This window comes from Leucoraja erinacea, chromosome 13 (assembly GCF_028641065.1).
Source record: "Leucoraja erinacea ecotype New England chromosome 13, Leri_hhj_1, whole genome shotgun sequence".
In the NCBI taxonomy this organism is placed as follows: Eukaryota; Metazoa; Chordata; class Chondrichthyes; order Rajiformes; family Rajidae; genus Leucoraja; species Leucoraja erinaceus.
This window is the reverse complement of record NC_073389.1, coordinates 17930993-17953910: the sequence shown is the minus strand read 5'-3', so window position 1 is coordinate 17953910 and position 22918 is coordinate 17930993. Positions and strand designations below refer to the sequence as shown.

Here is a 22918-nt window from a genome sequence, read left to right as displayed (position 1 = left end):
TTATTCCTCTTGTTTTGTGAATAACTGGCTTGTGTGTCACTTTAGTCACTAGTGTGACTAATGTAGTGTGACAATGTGGAAATAATAGTGTAACTGAATACCCTGCTTTATGATTCACTCCTGGGAAAGAATGTAAGATAATCACCAAATTAACATGAGAAGACCACGTGTATAATTACCTTGAATCATTTATGAGCAAGTGTTGCAAGGGAACAGGTTGAAGGATCTTGACTAGTAGAACAGAAAAAGGTTCACTCATCTGTTTAGTTGCAAACTACCGTCCTGTGGCCCTCACTCCGGTAATCACGAAGTGCTTCGAGAGATTGGTCCTCCAGCACATCAAGGACTATCTACCACCAGACTTCGACCCCCACCAATTCGCCTATCGCCAAAACAGATCCACAGAAGACGCCATTACCGTAGCTCTCCACTCTGTGCTGAGCCATCTGGAGCAGGGGCAGAGCTACGTCCGGATGCTCTTTGTGGATTACAGCTCAGCTTTTAATACAATCATTCCGGACATTCTCATTGGTAAACTGGTCACTCTCGGCCTCCCCACTCTCACATGTGCCTGGATAAAGGCGCACTCACACCAGTGGTGATGAAGTGTTTTGAAAAACTGGTCCGGGGTCATATCACATCACTTCTGCCCCGAAGCTTTGACCCCCACCAGTTTGCGTACAGAGCAAATAGATCCACAGAGGACGCTGTAGCCACAGCTCTGCATGCTGCACTGTCTCACCTGGAGCAGCAGGGGAGCTACGTGCGGATGCTCTTTGTGGACTACAGCTCTGCTTTTAATACCATCCTTCCCCACAAACTGGTGGACAAACTGGGGGACTTGGGACTTCCACACTCCACCTGTACGTGGATAAATAGCTTCCTGTCGGGTCGCAGCCAGAGAGTCAGAGTGGGCCATCACACATCCACGGCCCTCGGCCTCAGTACCGGCTCTCCACAGGGCTGCGTACTGAGCCCCCTGCTCTACACCATCTACACACATGACTGCACCCCCGCCCACCACAGCAACACCATTGTCAAATTTGCAGATGACACTACAGTGGTGGGACTCATCTCCGGGGGGGACGAGTACGCCTACCGGGATGAAGTGGAGCAGCTGACAGTGTGGTGCGAAGAAAATAACCTGCTCCTCAACACCTTAAAGACAAAGGAAGTAATAATAGACTTCAGGAAGAACAAAACGGACATGGTACCATTGACTATCAGAGGGGACTGTGTAGAGAGGGTGGCGGATTTCCGCTTCCTGGGAATCCATATTGAGGAGGACCTGACGTGGAGCGTGAACACCACTGCGCTGCTGAAAAAGGTCCAGCAGAGACTGCACTTCCTGAGGGTGCTCAGGAAGAACAACATCACTCAGAGACTGCTGCTGTCCTTTTATCGGTGCTTTATTGAGAGCATACTAACATACTGTGTATGCGTGTGGTACACCAGCTGCACAGCGGCTCAGAGGAAAGCGCTCCAGAGGGCCATTGACAACGCCCAGAGGATTGTCGGCTGCCCTCTCCTTACCTTGGAGGACTTACACAGTTCCCGCTGCACCAAAAAAACCCAGAATATCATAAAGGACATTTCCCACCCCGGACACTCCCTGTTTGAACTGTTGCCATCAGGCAGACGGTACAGATCTACAAGGACAAGGACGAACAGACTAAAAAACAGTTTTTACCCCACTGCTATAAAAGCACTAAATGTAGCCGCCAAGGAACGCAGGGGCGATACAGACTAAGGGACTGTGGTAACTGTGAAATCGACAGAAGGATGGAGGGTTGGGTGTGTATGCGTGCTTTGTTCGTGATATTTATTTAGTTGTTTATCTTTATTATTTTACCGTGTATGTATCGTTAGCTTTTAGAAATGTTTGAATGCTGCACTGACTGGCTGACATTTTAAATTTTGTTGTACATGGTCCATGTTACAATGACAATAAAGAAACTATTCTAACTATTCTATTCTAATAAAGGATTTCCTCACCAACCGGCCCCAGACTGTGAGACTCGGCCCCCACCTCTCCTCCACTCGCTGGTTGAGTACCGGCTCCCCACAGGGCTGTGTGCTAAGCCCCCTTTTATACTGTCTCTATACCTACGACTGTAGTCCGGCCCACAACAACAACCGCATCGTCAAATTTGCTGACGACACTACTGTAGTCGGACTTATTTCAAAGGGAGACGAGGCAGCCTACAGAGAGGAAGTCCTGATGTTGACAACCTGGTGCTCAGAAAACAATCTGGCTCTGAACACCAGGAAAACAAAAGAGCTCATTGTCGACTTCAGGAGGCACAGCACCGACTTAGTCCCCCTACACATCAACGGCGAGTGTGTGGAGAGGGTCAACACCTTCCGGTTTCTCGGCGTCCATATCGCTGCTGATATCTCCTGGACAGACAACACGACAGCGGTCATCAAGAAGGCTCAGCAGCGGCTGCACTTCCTGAGGGTCCTCAGGAAGCACAACCTGGACTCTAACCTGCTGCTGACCTTCTACCGCTCGTCCATCGAGAGCCTGCTGACATACTACATTACAGCATGGTATGGCAGCTGCACCATGGCAGACAGGGAGAGGCTTCAGAGGGTAACTAGGACAGCGCAGAAGATCATTTGTTGCCCTCTCCCCTCCCTGATGGACATCTACACCTCCCGCTGCCTTAGCAGGGCAAAGAAGATCATCAAAGACAGCTCCCATCCTGCGTTTGGACTGTTCGACCTGCTGCCCTCTGGAAGGCGCTATAGGTGCATCAAATCCAGGACAAATAGAAATAGTTGCTTTCCGTGAATTATAACTACTATTAATTCAAATTCACACATGCACTGACTTCACTGCCCAACACCCGGACTTCCATCTGTATATAGGTATGTAGCGCCGCAGAATTGTGCACCTATTCCCCCCCCCCCCCCCCCCCCCTCTCCCTTCTTTTTTTGTTTTTCTTGTTTCTTGTTTTTTGTGTAAAATTGTATGTATGCACTGAGTACGAGCAGCTTTCAGTTTCACTGTACATTTATAGTGACAATAAATGGCATATATCTAAATCAGTTTTACTGGCAAGAGAGGACAAGAACAATACCTGTTTAGGTATGCGCGGGGTCCAGTTTTACACCCGCGCCCCTCTCTCTCTTTCTGCAACCGTCCATGGCACTGATCGTGACTCAGCCCGTCGGTGAACTCCTCTCATACATGAACTTGAATTAACTTTTGGCTTCCTGGCGCCTGCTTTTATACAGGTAAGAAATCAGGTGTTGAAATAGCAGCCGGTAAGTCCTGGCCAATAGCGCTACAACCAATGGCAGGGGACTGCATCCCAGCAAGACCCCGCCCCCCCCCCCCCCCCCCCCCCCCCCTCCTCACCTTAGCGAACAAAGAGCTATCAGCCGCAGACTGGCGTGTAAAGCAATACACACAGCGCTGCAGACTTGGCGCACAAATAAATACACACAGCGCTCCAGACTTGGAGTGTGCAATACACACAGCGCTGCCGGTTTGTTACGCAAAGGTTTAAACAGAGCGCTGTCAGCTTAACGCATGGGGATTTAAACAAAGAGCTGTCAGCTGCAGCGCTATGGGGTTTAAATATGGCGCTATGGCCACAGCACTATGGGTCACAGACTGTTCGGGAAAATTCTCATATAACGGCAAGAGAGCAAATTAACAAGCTAAGGTTCCAATTAGAAAAATACACGACGGAAACAAGCCCCTTAGTCCAATTTGTCCATGCCGATCAAGATGTTCATCTCAGCCAGTCCCATTATCTCGGGTAGATAAGAGTTTATATTTTCATTATGATCTTCTGCTATGTTATTGCACCCCACTTCAACATCACTTTAACTTTAGAATCAATATATTGCATTTGCTCATAATAAAAATGAAAAAGTAAAGATTGTAAATGGCTTATCAATGGAGACAGCTCATCTCAAGTAACTAATGCTTTTCCCTCCACAGATCTGAATTTGCCTGCGATCATTCTATACAGTGTTCTCACTCTAATGGCTGTGATTGCAAACCTTGTGTATCTTGAGGAAGTTATCTACCTGCTGAGAAAAGTCCCCTCGACCAACAGGAGAGCCACTATTATGTGGATCAGTGGGGCTGCACCTGTAAGTATTCTTTACGATGCCCAGCTGGGAAAATCAAAGTTTCAGGAACTGCCTTCAGTTCATCATGAGGCTTTAAGAATCACCCTTTCTCATTTTGCATTAACAGAATTCATCCAACAGTTTTCCCAGTGTGAAGCCATCATCCTACATAATCTGCAGAGTCAATAGTGTTTTATTGTCATATGTCCCAAACGGAACAATGAAATTCTTACTCGCAGCAACACAACAGAATATGTAAACGTACTGTGCAGGAAGAAACTGCAGATGCTGGTTTACACCGAAGATAGAATCAAAATGCTGGAGTAACTCAGCGGGTCAGGCAGCATCTCTGGATAGAAGGAATGGGTGACTCCAGCACTTTGTGTCTATCTTTGACATAAACAAACATCTGCAGTTCCTTTTTAGTTCTATTTGTGAAATAGTATATATAGATATGGGGAGAAGGCAGGAACGGGGTACTGATTGGGGATGATCGGCCATGATCACATTGAATGGCGGTGCTGGCTCAAAGGGCCGAATGGCCTACTCCTGCACCTATTGTCTATTGTATATATGTGTGTGTGTATATATATATTTTAAATCAGTTGGATTGCAGTAGTTTTGTAGAGAAAAGCCGGCTACCTGCAGAATGTATATGAGCAGATTCAGGATCTTTGTGGCTACTCGCTGCTGCATGCAATTATGTGATATGTTGGAAGTCAGGTCGGGGTAATTGGGACCTCGCCCTGCCCCTGAATATCATTGAGCCCAGTGGCATTGTAATTCTGCTCCTGTGGCTCTTATCTGGACCCTCCTCATTGTTGGTCCATAGCTGTTGTACATACGCAGGAGAGAGAAAACAGGGCATTATAGACGTTAGCCCACGGACTAGAAGGGCCGGGATGGCCTGTTTCCGTGCTGTAATTGTTATATGGTTATAACGTAACCCCAACCATTTGATAGGAGTGGTTGATTTTTGTTCAAAAGTTAGGCTTTTGGTATTTCTTATTACATATTATATATTTTAAATTAATATGCTTTTAAATGCACCTCTATTATTAAATATTCATATTTCATGTAATTTTCAACAGTTTTTTGATTATTTAAATGAATTAAAAAAATAGATATAACTGTAATTCCTTGCATGTTTGTCTCAAGAGAAAATGCTAATCAATGACAGAGGTTATTGTATCCAAGTGGCTCACACTAGTTTTTTATGTTTCTTTAATCTTACTTCATGTAATCCTATCGACACGCTTTTCTTAAAAAAAAAAGACTTTGTGTCAGCTATTTATTCGTTTAAAATAACTTAAGGAAAAATAATTATGAAACTATTCTCCTTTGAAGAACGGTCCCAACACAAAAGGTCACATCCTTTTTCTCCAGGGATGCTGCCTGACCTGCTGAGTTATTCCAGCACCTTGTGTCTATCTTTGCTGTCTACATGCATCAGTTCAGAAAAACTATTATTTATGCAGGTTATTTGGAAACCTTTTCTCACAATATTTTGAAGTGTTAATTTTTAGTGTATTTAATCATAACAGTTGTTTAATATTTTTGCTTCAGGTGATAGCATCCACGTCTTGTATTGGCATGTGGGTTCCACTGGCATCAATGATCACAGATTTGACAACAGCAGTGTACGTATTTCTTTTGAGGTTTTCATTAATCTATCACATTTCAGATTAAAATTTTACTTTAAACCAAGGGTAAGTCATTTAGATCTTAGAGTATAAAGATATCTTAAAAGATACCAACTATTTGCCAAACAAAATAAACAGTTCTTCAACTGGAAAAAGACCCTTCACCCCGTCCATCAATTATCCATCTATACTAATCTAATTTCCCAGCACTTGATCCATATCCTTCTATGCCTTGGCTAGAGCAAGTGTTTTTGTACAGAAATATTACTTTAATGGACTCTGAAGGTGTGGAATTTTCCTGACATTCACTAATGAGAAGTTTAAGTTTCATAACAAAAAATGCTTTAAAGAGGTGCAGGAGGGAACTGCAGATGCTGGTTTAAACCAAAGATCAAGACAAAAAGCTGGAGTAACTAAGTGGGACAGGCAGCATCTCTGGAGAGAAGGAATGGGTGATGTTTCAGGCCGAGACCCTTCTTCAGACTGGTTAGGGATAAGGGAAACGAGAGAAAGACTACTAATAAAATGTTTAACAATTTTCCATGCCTAAAATGGGACTGGAAACACTACAATTCCATTTCAAATAGTTTTTTTTTCCATAGAGTCTTAGAATCATAGAGCTATACCTTATGGGAATACCTTATCAATGCCGATCAAGTTGGCATTCTGGGTTAGTTCCATTTGCCCAAATTTCACCCATATCCTTCAAGAACGTGCCTATTTCCTTCGCTCCATAGATGCTGCCTCAACTGCTGAGTTTCTCCAGCATTTTTGTCCACCTTCATTCAAGACCATTCCTATCCACATATTTGGCCCAATGTATTTTGTCTATCCAACCTCTCCCTGTAGGTCAAGCCTGCAAGTCCAGTTAACATCCGGTCCATCAGTAGTCAAGAGTGTTTTATTGTCATATGTCTCAGATAGAACGATGCAATAATAGTGCAATAATAACAATGCTAGTCCATGTAGTTCAGAGCTTATTTGAGGTTGTAGCGTTTAATAGCCTAATGGCTATAGGGAAGAAGCTGTTCCTGAACCTGGACATGACAGTTTTCAGGCTCCTGTACCTTCTCCCCGATGGCAGGGGTGAAATGAGTGTGCGTCCAGGGTGGTGTGGGTCTTTGATGATGCTGGCTGCCTTTTTGAGGCAGCAACTACAGTAAATCCCTTCTATTGTTCCAACTTAATGATGTCCTTCCTTTAGCTGGGTGGTGACCAAAACTGCACATAGTACTCCACGTGTGGCCTCACCAATGAATTGGACAACTGCATCATAATGTCCCAACTTTTGTACTCAATACCTTCCCCAATGAAGGCAAGTGTGCAACGCGCCTCCTTCACCACACTGTCCGGCTGACTTGCCATTTTCAGGGAACTATGAACCTGTACTCCCAGATCTCTCCGTTTATTTCCATGATACAGGGTGTAGATTGATGGTATTAGAATACTACCATTTTTAATCTAAAGTGTGTAATTTCATAATTGTGAGGGTAGTACTCGCAAAGAATAGGCGTTGAAGATAATTTTATTTTTCCAATTCTCCTTTTAAGGGTGGATTGACACGTACAAGTAGGATTGAGATCAATCCAAGTGTCAGATTTAACGTGATTCTCTAGTATTCGCAGCAGAATAGTAAATTCATTTCTCAAATGTTTTGAACTTTTGCCAGTCAAGCTGATAGTTGTTCACATACTGTTGCTGTAGGGTTGGTGTAAAGAGATCCTTGAGATTGAGTCTGGGATGAACATCATTACAATTTACTCCCTTACTTACCCATGGCAGTATTTGTTTTTTGCAGATCAAGAGCTAACAGTGGAATAAATTAAGTTGGAAGCCTAAGATTGTGCACAGAATACAAGTGCAACAGTGTGTTCACTCATCAACTATGTTTTGCAAAGGCACAAAGTGCTGGAAGAAATCAGCAGGTCGGGCAGCATCAGTGGAGAGAATGGGCAGGCGATGTTTCGGATTGGGACTCTTCTTCAGACTGATGAAGGGTTCCGACCCGAAAAGTCGTCTGTCCATTCTCTCCACAGATGCGTCCTGACTTGCTCGGTTCCTCCGGCACTTTGTGTTTTGTTCAAGATTCCAGCATCTGCAGTTTCTTGTGTCTCCATTATGTCTTGCTAAATGGTTTTGCTTCTGAGTCACAAATCACATCTGACTTCCCTTGGTATAATGCATTTTCCATGTTTACTGAAGCACTACTTCTCTTCGTTAATATAGGAACTAATGCCACCATATACCTCAAAGGGCCAAACCTTCCAAAATGTTCATTATAAATATAACGCATCACAGGCGAACAAGAATATCCGACCTAGAGTTTTGCAAGATTATTTACTAAGTTTTCTTTGACTAGAAATCTTAGTAACGTGACGGGCTCTTTCTTCAGAATTAATGAGTGGAGAAACACCCAGAGAAATAGGTAAATTGACAAGTACCATGGAAGTTCAAGACTGCATTAAAAGATATATTTAATACAGTTTCCATGACTGTGCATCAACTACATAGACTGTAAAGTCATTTAAATGAGGGGTATTTTGGAAAATAACTTTCTTGGTTTATTTTGTTATTGCGTGTATAGGTACTTTGCCATTGTCATCCATAAATTCCAGCGGATGATGATAGAAGAATTTGGAGGAGATGAAGCATTTTTGGAACGCTTTGAAAACACTCCTGTGAAAATGAGCACAGGCCCTTGTTGTTGCTGCTGCCTATGCATACCTTTTGGAAAGATTTCAAGGTAAGTTTTCTTTGAAGATGATGGTCCCAGACAATAGCATACCATTATCCCTTTTACAGAAACACCCAGTATATCCTGAGGTAACGGAGGCGGTGTATTGGTGTTTTAATGGCTGAACTGCATGTTTTAATTGGTTTATTTTAGAATCTAGGCAATAATCCGCCCTGCAATGGTGGAGTTGTATTTTTGTCTCCAGGATTCCATCGTGGTGGGTCGGACTGTGTGGTTCTGCTTGAACTGTGTTTAGGTGACTTCAACCTTGACCTTTCCAGTTTTGCACAGATACTGAGCGGCAAACTGGCGCAGCGGTAAACCTGCTGCTTCACAGCGCCAGAGACCCGGGTTCGATTCCGACTCCGGGTGCTGTCTGTGCATAGTTTGTACGTTCGTCCTGGGACAGTGTGAGTTTTCTCCACGTCCACAGGTCTCCTGGTGCTGCGATTTCCTCCCACATTCCAAATACGTGCAGGTTTGTAGGTTCATTGGCTTCTGTAAATTGCCCCTAGTGAGCAGGATGCGACAGTGGGATAACATAGAACTAGTGGTTGGGTGATCGATGTGGACTTGGTGGGCCGAAGAGCCTGTTTCCTTCCCTTAACTCTAAACTCTAATCTCTACTTCTCATAATTCAATATTCATTTTACATTTCTGGATTAGAATAAGGCTGTTCAGATGGGTCAAATTACATATATCAAAATAATTTTCCCCTTCCCTGCTTTCATTTCATTGTTTTTAAATCTCTGAATGGGCTCGCCCCGCCTTACCTCTCTGAGCTGCTCCACCCATACACTCCTGCCCGGTCCCTCAGGTCAGCTGGTCAGCTGCTCCTGGAGGTACCGAGGTCTAGTCGGAGGCTCAGAGGAGATAGAGCCTTCTCTGTTGCTGCTCCGGCACTCTGGAACACCCTGCCGTTGCACATCAGACAGGCCCCCTCACTGTCCATCTTCAAATCCAGTGTTAAAACACATTTGTACTCCCTGGCTTTTGACCGTGCCTGAGACTTTGCTTCTGTTTTTGGTGTTTTTGATTTTTCTTTATTTTACATGTCTTTTCCTACTATTTCTTTTGATTGTTATTTTTGGTGTGTATTAATTTATTTTGTCAATGATTAGTAACGTACAGCACTTTGTTGCAACTATGTTTGTTTTTAAAGTGCTCTATAAATAAAATTATTATTATTATTATTATTATTATTTTATATCTCATACTACACCCACCTAATAAACCTATTCAAGTTGAGTTTGAAATTTTCAGTTCAAGTGGTGTCAGTGTAATTATGCTCCTAAAGCTAAACCCCCTTAGTCTAGTTCAGTAAAACACTGAGTCAAGCACTGAATCACTATTCTTTATGCTTTACAACAAAAATGAACTCCCTATACAATACCTAACCACCGTAGTCCTTGTCTCGTTCAAACCCTTCAGCCTCGTGCAAGCAAACGCCTCCAAAAGGTTATGCAGTCCAAAGCGCCCCTCCAGAAGATCGACCCCGATCCTCGTGAGGTTCGCTCTTTATAGGTCATCGGACCCTGTGGCGTGAAACTAGATTGGGGTGGCAGCCCCTACAAACCAATCACAAATATCGATTACATTATACTGTTATTGAGAGTTCCCTAACCCCAGTACCCCATTATGCAACATTTTCCCAGGTTGTAAAAACAATTCAAACAAGGTTTCACACTTCAGCCAATCATCAAACAGCAGTACAAACACCCTGCAACATTATGAACAGTATTTACAACTCCCCCTTATCTGGCCAATCCTGACCATGCATATGCAACACATCTGAGCTCCTCTGCAAAGTCTTCATGAATTTTAACAAAGGAAAGGACATCTGGACCTCACCTTATCCTGAATATCAGTCTGTGGTCCAGACTGTGGAACCGGCTCACAGCTATATAAATTCTCACAGAAAGAGGCCAAGCCGGCCCTGCAAAGGTCCTCCATTTTGTAATACCTATAACTTGGCCAATATTAACATCAGCATTTGTGAAGCTGGTGGAGTGAGATGCAAGTGTTGCGCTGATACGTAACACGTTCTCCTTTATTTGAGGCGGTTAAGACATACTGAAGATTTACCATTGGAATCTTTGCTCTTTCCAGTTTATTTCAGACATACAGTGTGGAAACAGGCCCTTCGGCCCACCGAGTCCACGCCGACCCGTGATCACCCAAAAACTAGTTCCATCCTACACACTAGTGACAATTTATAGAAGCCAATTAAGCTATAAACCAGCATATATTTGCAATGTGGGAGGAAACCAGAGCACCCGGAAACAAGCCACGCGGTCACAGGGAGAACATACAAACTCCAAACAGACAGCACCTGAGGTCAGGATCGAACCCGGGTCTTTGTTGCTGTATGACAGCAATTCTACCACTGTGCCGATGTGCTGTTTTTTAGGGGATATTTTAAATTCCATTCCCCAACACTAATACAGCCAGAAATAACCATCTAAAAATAGAAAGTTCCATGCTGTATTATTTTAGATATATTCAACAAAGGTCAATATAAGACCATGAGTCATAGGAGCAGAATTCAGTCTACTCCGTCATTCCATAATGGCTGATCTTTTTTGCCCTCTCAACACCATGCTCCTGCCTTCTCCCGATAATCTTTGATGCCTTACTAATCAAAAACCTATCAATTGTCGCTTTAAAAATACCCAATACCTTGGCCTCAACAGTCATCTGTGGCTATTAATTCCACAGATTCACCAACCTCTAGTTAAAGAAATTCTTCCTCATTTCCATTCTAAAGGTACATCCTTTTATTCTGAGGTTGTATCTTTTGTTTCTAGACACTCTCTTTACTGGAAACATCCTTTCTATGTCCACTGTATGTAGGCCTATCATTATTATGTAGATTTCAATGAGATGTCAATTACCCCCCCCCCCCTACTTCCTCTGGACCTTCTTCAATGTTATTCTGAAAATTCTGAAAAATAATTTGTAGTTTGGGAATGTATCGATAAATGTGGATGAATGGAGACCATTGTGGTCTTTCGCGTAATTTAAAAAATGTGTTGCTTAATTGGTCTCTCAAAATGACAATTCTACACCAATTCCTATAATCTTTCTTAAAAGCAACAATATCCAAACTTCATATTGTATTCTCCAGTCCTTGCATGCAAGATTAATGCATAAATATTCTACCAGATTGTCTTTAAATTTTTTTAAAATTCTCTTTAATGTGAAATGTCAAAACACAAATTAATGTTTTATGTTTAGAGTTTAGATTTTTGCCATTTTAGGTGTGCAAATGTCATTGTTCAGTAAATGGTAGGGCCCTGGAGAATAGCAAAATAAAGGGATCTTGCGGGAGAGGGACATAGTTCCCTGAAAGTGGTGACACAAGTAGACAGGGTGAGAACAAAGGTGTTTGTCCGGCTTTTCCTTTATCGATGGGGGGTTTGAATAGGAATTAACACGTCACAGTGCAACAACTTGTTGATGGTACCACACTTGGTATAAGAAAGGTATCGGAAAGTTGTAAAAATTAGAACTAATTAAATTGGAAAGGGTGCAGAAGACAATCACAAAGAAGTGACTGGGACCTAATAACGTTATGATGAGAAGCTGGACAGACAGGACCTTTTCCCCCCAAAATGTAGGTGGTTGAAGTGTGAGCTGATACAGATGTGCACAATCATGAGGGGTGTAGATAAGGTGGATGGTCACAATCTATTTTGCAAGATACGGAAGGCTAAAACTATGGGGCATAGATTCAAGGTGAGCAGGGAGAGATTTAAAAGGGACCTGAGGGGAAGCTTCTTCACACAGAGAGTGATGGGCGTGGGAGAAGCTAAACAGGTGTACAATTATGATATTTAAAAGACTTCTGGACAGGAATATGGATCGAAAAGATTTAGAGAGAAATGAGGCTAAGGCAGGGAAATGGGACTAGTCTTGGTCAGCAGAGATGAGATGGGCTGAAGGACCTGTTTCCGTGCTGTGTAATTCTATGACTCTAATATTTACTTCTTTGTTTTTAGGCGCCTGATGTTCATGTTGAAAATAGGAACATTTCAGCTGGCTTTCTTACGTCCAGTCCTGATGATCTTCACATTAGTTCTTTGGGTGAACGGGACTTTTAGTCTCGATGATGTATGTAATAATTTCACTATCTAAGATAACACCTAGTTTACAAAGACATTGCCAATTTATTGACATTTTAAGCAGAGAGATGGAAATTGCCCTCTATTTTAGTTTAGTTTATTGCCACGTGTACTAAGATACAGTGAAAAGCTTTTTGTTGCGAGCTGTCCAGTCAACAGAGATTGTACACGTTTACAAACAAGCCTTACATACACATTGTACAGATACAGGGTTAAGGGAATAACGTTTAGTGCAAGGTAAAGTCTGTAAACAACTGTACAGACACAGTCTGGTGTTCAAAGTCAGCTTTAATCATCAGTCATGGTGGTGCAGTACAATACATTGTTAGTTCATCTCTACCACCGGTGTAACCATGTAATATGGGAAGTGAGTGTTAATATAAAGTGTACAGTAAGGTGGAGCTAGCGTTAGTACATTACTCTGATTGATGCACATGCACTTACCAATCTACAAAGTCCAATAAAGAACGATTAAAGATAGTCCGAGGGTCTCTGATATCTGATCTGTTGGTTAAGTAACCCAATTTACTTTCCTGAGTTGCTCCTCAAATTATTTCTTAAAATTTTACAACATATTTTCTGAACTGTTCCACTAATTGGGAATAAAGATGTTAAAAGTTCATCTATATGAAGTAATCCAAATAAGAAAATATCTTTATTGAACATTTGGTTTAGAACTGTGAATGACTGCTGCCATCTTAAAATGTAATCTGATGAATAACAGAAGTTTAGTTTAAAGATAGAGCATGGAAACAGGCCCTTCGGCCTGCGCCGACCATCGATTACCCATTCACACTAGATCCATGTTATCCCACTCTCACACTCCCTACACTATCATCAAAGGCCAATTAACCTATAAGCATCTCTTCGTGAGGTGGGAGAAACTTTAGCACCAGGAGGAGACCCAGGCATTCACAGGGCGAATGTACAAATTCTGCACAAACAGCATCCAAGATCAGGTTGAAACTCATCTTCAGACTTCTCAGGGTCTGAAGAAGGGTTTCAACCTGAAACGTCACCTATTCCCTTTTCTCCAAATATGCTGCTGACCCATTGAGTTACTCCAGCGTTTTGTGTGTATCTTCAGTATAACCCAGCATGTGCAGTTCCTTCCTGCACATTTTACCAACCGACAGTGTTTTTCTGATGGTACTCATGCCAGCACCTCTTTAAAAAGTTAAAAGACTGGATTTTCAATGTTTTGTTTTTATTTTAAATGATCAGTTTTTTAAAATCACTAATGTTTTTTTGGGGTTTTTTTTATTTTATTTTTAATTAGCGGTACAGTAAATCACATTAATACATCGCATATATCTTATTACATTTTACTGTACCACTTCATTTTTTGAGCTTTAAAAAAGATAGAAATAAAAGAAGTAAGGAAAGTAAGCAAGAATCATGAAGGTGCAGGAAAGTGTTAGGAGAAGAGAACCCCTTAGGGAAGGAATTAGAGAAGGAAGTAAAGAAAGGAAATAAGACCCTAGAAAGAAAAGAAGAAAAAAAAAGAAGAAAGGAAAATCAATCGCTCTATTGTAACACAAAACTCCGCAAAAAAGGATATACCAACCGTGTTTTTATTAAAAATTTATTTTATGCCCCCCATTACCAGGTCCTGGTAGCCTTTATGTTTTAACTTATTATTGCACCATATGCTTGTAATAGTTCCATAAATGCAGACCACGTCTTTTGGAAGTGATCTGCTTTGCCTGCTAGGAGGAGTCTGATCTCTTCCAAGTGTAGTGTTTCGAATATGTTTGAAATCCACATTTTTGTTGTTGGTATTGTAGCATTTTTCCAAACTTTAAGTATGAGCTTTTTTCCCATTATTAGCCCATAATTAAGTAAGTTCCTTTGAAACATATTTAATTCTGGGTTACCTTCCGATATTCCAAAAATGATCGGATGGTAACTTAAAATAAAATTAAAATGTATTCATTTAATTAGGCGATCAGGCCCTTAAACAGCGTAAACAGCATATAGTTGGTCATGGGAGCAGCAGGGACGTAATTATGTGATGAATAGCAGCCAAGAGCATTAGGTCTTTTCCTAATGGGTCTCTTCCCGAAATGCGAATCTGTAGAAGGGTCTCAACCCGAAACGTCACCCATTCCTTCTCTCAGATGCTGCCTGTCCCGCTGAGTTACTCCAGCTATTTGTGTCGATCTTCGGTTTAAACCAGCATCTGCAGTTCCTTCCTACACGAGTATTGCGTGATATGTTATGTCGAAGGCTGCGAGCATCAATGCCATTAATTTGTTGCCCATCAATGTAACACGTATATTTGGTAAGCTTCTTAGTGTATATTATTTTAATAATATATTTAATATTTGAAATGTATTGATTTCATATTTATTTATTATTTGTTTATTAAATTAGAAGTTGAATGGTCACAGTCAAAACAGAAGAGGGGGGAATATATTGATGGAAAACATTGTTGATAAATGTAGCTTAATTTTTAATTGATACATGTACTTACTTGTCTGCAACTGGCAAGTGATGGCCTGTTATAACCCCATAGGAAGCTGGAAGTAAACTCTCTTTCATGGGATATTGATGGCTCTCATGAGGCCAGTGTTTATTGTCCATCCCAAATTGATCCTGAATTAGGTGGTTAGACAGGTTATTTAAAAAAGCAGATTACAGTGTGTCTCAAGTTACATTTAGGGCAAGAGGTAAGGATCACTGATTGACCTGATTAAACGATTTAAGCAAACCAAATGGGTTTCAGAAAAAATCTGATGGTTTCAGATCACCATTACTGAATTATTCCAAATGTTTTTAACAATTTGTATTTAAATTTCCCAGATGCCTTGTTGGGATCTGAATGGATGTATCTGGTTCATTCATCTGTTTGCTTGACCCATTTTCTTCTTTGATTAAATGCAACATAAAAGTCAGTTAACTTACTGTATGGAACTGACAATAGATGGAAATATTTTTACTAAAATATGGTTCGACTAGCCCAGACCCGTGGTCTGATCCCCCCCCGATGCGGGAGCTTGATCGCACCAATGCAGAGGGCTTGACCGCCGGCTACGGCAGCCAAGATCGTCCCGTCAAACGAAGGCTCGAGGCCCCCCGACCGCGGAAGAACAAAGAAGGGACGAGATTGAACTTTTTTTTTCGCCTTCCATCACAGTGAGGAATGTGGAGGAGTCACTGTGGTGGATGTTTATGTTAATGTATTTTGTGTCTTTTGAAATTGGTATGACTGTATGGCAAATCAAATTCCTCGAATGTTGCAAAACGTACTTGGTTAATAAAGTATGATCATGAATATGATTAAACATCACAGCAAGAATGTACTTATTTTCCAGCTTACACCAAGTGGACCTGCGATATGGATTAACACTTCCCTTGGAGTCTCCACAATAGTCGCGCTGTGGCCAATTGGAATTGTTTTTAACAAAGTCAAAGTTGAACTTAAAAACCAGAAGATAATCCCTAAGTTCACCCTGTATCAGGTATGAATGGACAATGTTTGACGCTTTTCAGTCGCTATATTGTTTGCTTCTCGTTTCTTAAAAAATAAGAACAAAGGATAGTTAATGACATATGAATGTCATTGAACATCAAATATGTGGGATCAAATCAGAATATAAATTCAAAGAAAAGTAACTTTTTCAATCCGTATATAGATTATTTTGCCAACTTGAATATTTCAACCAGAACAAGGGGTCACAGTTTAAGGATAAAGGGGAAATCTTTTAGGACCGAGATGAGGAAAACTTTTTTCACACAGAGAGTGGTGAATCTCTGGAATTCTCTGCCGCAGAGGGTAGTTGAGGCCAGTTCATTGGCTATATTTAAGAGGGAGTTAGATATGGCCCTTGTGGCTAAAGGGATCAGGGGGTATGGAGGGAAGGCAGGAACAGGATACAGAGTTGGATGATCAGCCATGATCATATTGAATGGCGGTGCAGGCTCGAAGGGCCGAATGGCCTCTCCTGCACCTATGTTTCTATGTTTCCCTTTTATTTCACTTGACTGTTGTAGTAGTTAAAAATCTGTCACTACAACTGTAATGACAAATAAATCTCTTGAATTGACATGATAGGGTTGGCAAAACAAAGGGTTACCAATTGCTGTTTAAACCAAGAAATAATTTCACTTGTAATTGCGTGGGCTGGTAACCATATTCTACTATATAATTTTAAAGGTGGAAATAGTACATGGTCAGGTCAAGAACTTTATTGGAAATTATTTCACATGTTTCGCTAAATGTAAGTAAAGTTCTTGACCTGACCATGTACGTGATTGTTCCGAATAATGGAGACCAAAATCTTACGATTCCATTATTTATTTATTTATGTTTACAAAATGTTATGGTATAAAAATCCAAGGAGTTCCTTTTGTTACCACTTTCCTGTAATTGCCAAACCTAAATTGGGAACTGGAATTGCAAGAAACACATCATCTCTGGGTTTTGTAACATCATAAGACAAAGGAGCAGAATAAGGCTATTCAGCCTATTGAGTCTCCAGCATTCAACCATGGCTAATCTATTTTTCCCTCTCCACCCCATTCTCCTGCCTTCTCCCTGACCATGACTGGGGAAGAAAAGGCGCTCGGGTTAGCAAAAGATCATGTAGGTGGGAAGATTCGAAAAATAATTCTTTATTATGTGTGCAGAGCTGAATGCTGAAATGGAGGAGGATTGCTTTTGTAATTCATTATAATCCAAAAATAGAGGCAAGAGTAGAAATAAGAGAGAATATATAAGAACATGAGCAATGGAAGCAGGATTAGACTATTTGGCCTCTTGCTCCTGTTCTACCATTCAATGATTTTTCTGATTATTTACCATACTACTTTCTTGTTCTAATCTGATTTCCCATGATTTTCTTAACATCTGAAACCCTATTGATCTCTATTTCAAGTATACTGAGGGTTACTTTTGACAGTGGTTTTAGATGGAGAATTTCAGATTTACTACCTTTGAGATGAAGCAATTTCTTCTCATCTCAGTGTGACATACGTGACCCTTAAAGATTGTGATCTTTGTTGAGGATACCCGCAATGAGGGGAAACAATATCTCAACATCTTCACAATCACACCCTGCAAGAATATTGTATGTTTTGATGAAATGACCTTTCATTTTTATAAAGCCAAAGGCCCAGTTTGCCGGCTCATTAATTTTATTGGATCCCTTGTGATTTTGTTCGGTTTCAGCATACCAATGACTAAAGTCTTCCTTTCAGTTTTTGTGAGCCTGCTGTTTTCTGGGCATTGAACCATGAATTGCTAGAGACAGTTTCTCATTATCATATCAAAATTGGTTACAAAATAGGAATAAATTGTTTAGTCAGATAGCTTTGCCAGTGTTAATAATTTTATTTGCCATGCCGAACTTACTGGCAAGGACAGAATTGCTTTAACTGCAGTTGACTGGATGATTTAAGTTATTCTTGGATTAGCTGTCTGATCATTTCAGAGTATTGATTTATGATATTGCTGTATTTGTTGATATTGCGGTTTTTTAAATAATGGAATTGACTGACACAGGGCAATATTTTTTTTTTGTACCTTAACCAGTAAGTCAGTTGATGCTGTGCTATACTTGTTTACTTGAGTAAAATCATATTCTCTGCATATATGGCAATATTTATATCATAGGCTGCACGGTGGCATGAGGTAGGTTTTTCTGCCTTACAGCACCAGAGACCTGGGTTCAATCCTGACTACGGGTGCTGTCTGTACGTAGTTTGTACGTTCTCCGTGACCATATGGGTTTCCCCGAGTGCTTCTCTTTCCTCCCAGAAATGTACAGGTTTGGAGGCCAATTGCCTTCGGTAAAAATGTAAACTGTCCCAAGCGTGTAGGATAGTGCTAGTGTGTAGTGATCGCTAGTCTTGGTGCGGACTTGGTGGGCCAAAGGGCCTGTTTCCACGCCTTATCTCTAAACTAAATTCAATTTGATGTTTTTCTTGATTGTGATCAGCTTTTCTGCAGTTGTATTTTGCAATTGCAGTAATATCTCATTGCTTGATGTTAAAGTTAAAATTGATGTTGCTTGCCTCAATATGGAATATCAAAGCTTCTCTACCCATGATACACAAATATTGGTGATTTAGTAGTTTAAAAATGTGCTGTAGTCTGATCAACGTTTGCATTTAAACTCTCCCTCAATATCATCCTGTGGTACTTCATCTTTCTCAAATCATCCTTCTGCATGTTGCATTCTGGAGCGGTCAAAATAAATCAGATTATCAAAGTTTTGTAAGTGATGCTCAGATGATGAAAACTTGCCACGTGATTTGCATATTTGTGTTTTGCTTATGCAGTCCTTCCATTGGAGAAGATCAAGGTTTATCTGAGTAATGGTCATCCAGAGTAGAAATTATTCATATTTTCTTGGTCAGTATTTTAGTTTAGTTTAGTTCATTGTCACGTGTCCCGAGTTATACCACTAAGGTTTGGCCAAAGATGAAAAATATCTCCATTCCTGCTTTTAGTAGCATATTCCACAACTTGGTATTTAGGTTATCAATTGAATCACCTTGTTGCCTAGTTTTTGAAAAGTATGGATTTGGTTGACAATGCAATATGTAATAGCTTGTATACATTGCCATTGACTATTTGGACATCATTCCATCTTGTTGTTCATTATCATTGTTGCATAATATTGTTGAATATTATCATTTAGTCTATATTTGCTGATTTTAATTTTCCGTATTTTTTTCTCCTACAGATTTCATTCATTCTTACTCAACTCCAAGCTGCCATTCTCAACATAACAGCATTGTCAGGAGGCATTGCTTGTGCACCTCCATTTTCCCCAACAGCCAGAGCCGGATGTATGTTCTTTATCTGATATTTTAATTTTAATCCATAATAACTACAAATTTCCAAAAACGTTACACCATTTGAATATCAACTTGAATATCAGAACAATATTCTGCAAAACCAGAAAATATTGTCACTTGGCTGCTTCCCCCTCCTTTGTATACTCATCCCCGAGGTCCCTATAATCCCAATTTCCCCTTCCCCTCCCACTCATAACTCTCCCTCCAGCTTTTCATTTCACCCTTTAGATTTTAGAGATACAGCACGGAAACAGACCGTTTGGTCCGCGCCAACCAGCGATCACCCTTTACACTGCCACCATTCTATATACGCAAGACAACTTATGATTTTTACCAAAGCCAATTGACCTACTAACCTGTAGATTTTTGGAATGCGGGTGGAATCCGGTAGGCGGCGCGGCTCTGGCCAGCAGCGGCCTCTGCAGCCTGTCCGCGTTTTATTATTTTTTGTCTGTGTTTTTATGTAGTTTTTGTTATTTTATGTTGGGGTGTGTGTGTGGGGGGGCGGGGAGTGGGAGGGGGGGGGGGAAACTTTTGAATCTCTCCCTGCAATGGAGACCCGGCCATTTCTCGTCGGGTCTCAGGTGTCGTTGAGGCCGCAACGAGGAGCGGCCTCCAAAGGGAAGAAGCCGGGGACTCTGGTGCCGACTCACCGTTGCCGTCACGGAGCTGGCCGAGACCGGAGCACTGCTGCTGCTGCATGCGGAGGCTGCTACTGCGGGTCTGCGGACGGCGGCACCGGGAGCCCGCGGATCCCTGGAGGGAGACCGCTTTTCGGGGCTCCTGCAACGGCGAATTCTCCCGCCCGTGTTGCGGGGTTGAAGAGCTCCTGGAGCGGGGCCTGACACCACTGCCCCGCGCGGCTGGAATGGTCGCGGGACTTTGCGAGCGCACACCGGGGGCTCCAACACCAAGACCCGGTGTGCGACCTCGCACCACCCGGCATGGCTTCAATGGCCGCGGGACAATCGCCATCGCCAGCCGGGGGCTTTGACTTTGACTCTGACATCGGGGGGGGGGAGAGTGCAGTGGAGAGATAAGTTGTTTTGGCCTTCCATCACAGCTATGTGATGGATGTTTATGTAAAATGTAATTATGTTGTGTCTGGGGTCTATTTGTGTGTATTGTATGGCTGCAGAAACGGCATTTCGTTTGGACCTCCAGGGGTCCAAATGACAATTAAATTGACTCTTGACTCTTGACTCTTGAAACCGGAGCACCTGGACAAATCTTATGCAGTCACAGGGAGAACGTACAGACTCCGTGCAAACGGCACCTGTATGAATGTTCAAACCCAGGTCTCTGGCGCTGTCAGGCAGCAACTCTACTGCTGCGCCACAGCGTGACCCTGAAAACGAGTAAATCCCCTCCTTTTGTTATTTGACACCCTTTTGTCCCTCTAGCCTTTGTCACTTACTCCACTCATCTGTCAATGAAAACACCCCTTTACCCATATCCACTTATTTGGATATGCTTTTTTGTTAGACATTTGGGTAGGCATTTATAAAATTATCCTTTAATATTTATATCTTGTCAGTATCCTCCACTGTATTCCAGAGATATATTTGTTAAAATATCCCAACTAACAAAATATACGTCTGTCTTTTTCAGATATGAACCAGCAGCTTCTCATAATGGAGATGTTTATTATAACTATACTATCACGCATTTACTACAGAAGAAAATACAACCCACTGGAAATAGATGAAATGCAAGACTCAAAAAAATCACAAATGCCTTAACCCATGTGAATTGTAGAATCGCATAAAGTAGAATCCCATGAGCATAAGACAATAAGTAAAATGACTGGAGAAGAGTCTTGATCCGAAACGTCACCCATTCCTTCTCTCCAGAGAGGCTGCCTGACCCGCTGAGTTACTCCGGCATTTTGTGTCTACAGAAAATAATTAAACGTCTTTTATTGGATTTGTATTAAGATATTGACAGTTTCTGGATTCTCTATCGGATCTGCCAGTAACACCAATATCATGGCTTCTCAATAGCATAACGATCTTTGATTAGGTTATGAACAGTTTTAACACTCGACTTGACAGTTTTGTCAGCATGAAAACATCTATCTTCAATAATGTCAGGGATTGCAACAAATGTTTTGCAATGCCCCACAATGAGATGTGGGACATGCTTGTTGTTTCCTGTTCAGGTCTGCTCACATAGTATTGTCAAACAAGGTATAATGGCCACTGCAAGCTGTGGACAGGAAATTATAGGCCTACTGTCTAAATTTTGTCCTTTCACTGAAATGGATGAAAATAACAAAGACTGCAACCAGCCTGTTTTTTCCCTCGCCAACATTTCCTGTTTATGTCATGTCTCAAGTAAACCACTACTTGGGTAGTCAACTTGTTCAAAACTCAATGCACACCTAAATAATTCCCCACATTTTGTTTCACTTAAGAGAGAGATCAACATCAGAAGTTAAGGAAACTATGAGTCTCGAGCATCCCGCAGATTTATTACTGAAAGAGGGATTATGAAATTATTGTTCATTCTGACTAAGTATCATGCTTAAGGTGAAAATTACTCATAAAATTATTATTAATATACAACCATTCAATACAGTATAAAGTTGATATAATGTTTGTAATATGCTCCATTGTTAATTAATTTAGAATCTGACAATCTGGCAAATTTCTTAAATGTAAGTCTTAAACATGTGGTTATCTTAAAAGAAAATATTACCAAATTTTAATTTCTTACTGGAACAGCACTCAAATCATGTGTTTTCAAACTAAATAATGGAGAATAAATCTAACCACGAAGATAATCAGCGCCTCATTGTATGTTGTTGTATGTGCATTCAATAACCTGATGAAGTTCAATGATTGATTATATAATTTCGATTGGATCTAAGAATGTTATTCCTGCTATATGCTATTTTGAATTTTTCATGAAATTAACACATTTGATTAATAAATACTCTGGGAAGCATTCTGAGATTAATATTAAAAGAAAACAAACATTTTATTGGATATTCTATTAATTTGTGAATTCCTCATATCTCCAAACAGACTCGTCAGCTATTCACATTTTTTCCCATTAAATATGCTGGATACCATGAAAATGAATTTACACGAGGAAATAATTGTTTCTGTAATGCTAATTAAGCAAGTACTGATGTGCAAATGATCTAATTTACTGAACCCAGTTCAAAGTTTTCTTATTTCCATAGTCGGCGTCAGTTTTGCAAAACAAATTGTTGAAATTCAGTGTATATTAAATACACACTTTTTCTGCTATGAATTATTTTCATAGTTCTACACTATAACTAATAATGTGTAGTCAAACAAATATGGTATTGAAACATATTTTACACCAAAGAAATATCAAATACAGTAAACCCTGCAGTGTATTGAATTAAAGTTAGTAATATAGTCCAGCTGTACTGAAAAACAGAAGCAAACCTCTTGAAAATAGTATCAATTGATCAAAAATGTAATTTCAATACATCTATAAAAAATTGCATTTCATACCCACATGCATTTTGTCTTGTGACATTA

The 22918-nt window shown here is 40.9% G+C and overlaps 1 protein-coding gene across 1 annotated transcript in view; it reads left to right on the top strand.

Moving 5' to 3' along the window:
* The window catches only part of slc51a (solute carrier family 51 subunit alpha), a 30443-nt gene extending 8262 nt beyond the window's left edge, over positions 1–22181 (top strand). Inside the window, exons 2-8 of the mRNA XM_055644546.1 lie at positions 3959–4113; positions 5659–5732; positions 8320–8478; positions 12471–12582; positions 15911–16057; positions 19286–19391; positions 21012–22181. Coding sequence (XP_055500521.1) covers positions 3959–4113; positions 5659–5732; positions 8320–8478; positions 12471–12582; positions 15911–16057; positions 19286–19391; positions 21012–21142 — 884 coding nt within the window. The 3' untranslated portion in view covers positions 21143–22181. The remainder of the gene's footprint in view (positions 1–3958; positions 4114–5658; positions 5733–8319; positions 8479–12470; positions 12583–15910; positions 16058–19285; positions 19392–21011) is intronic.
* Positions 22182–22918: the final 737 nt, after the last annotated feature.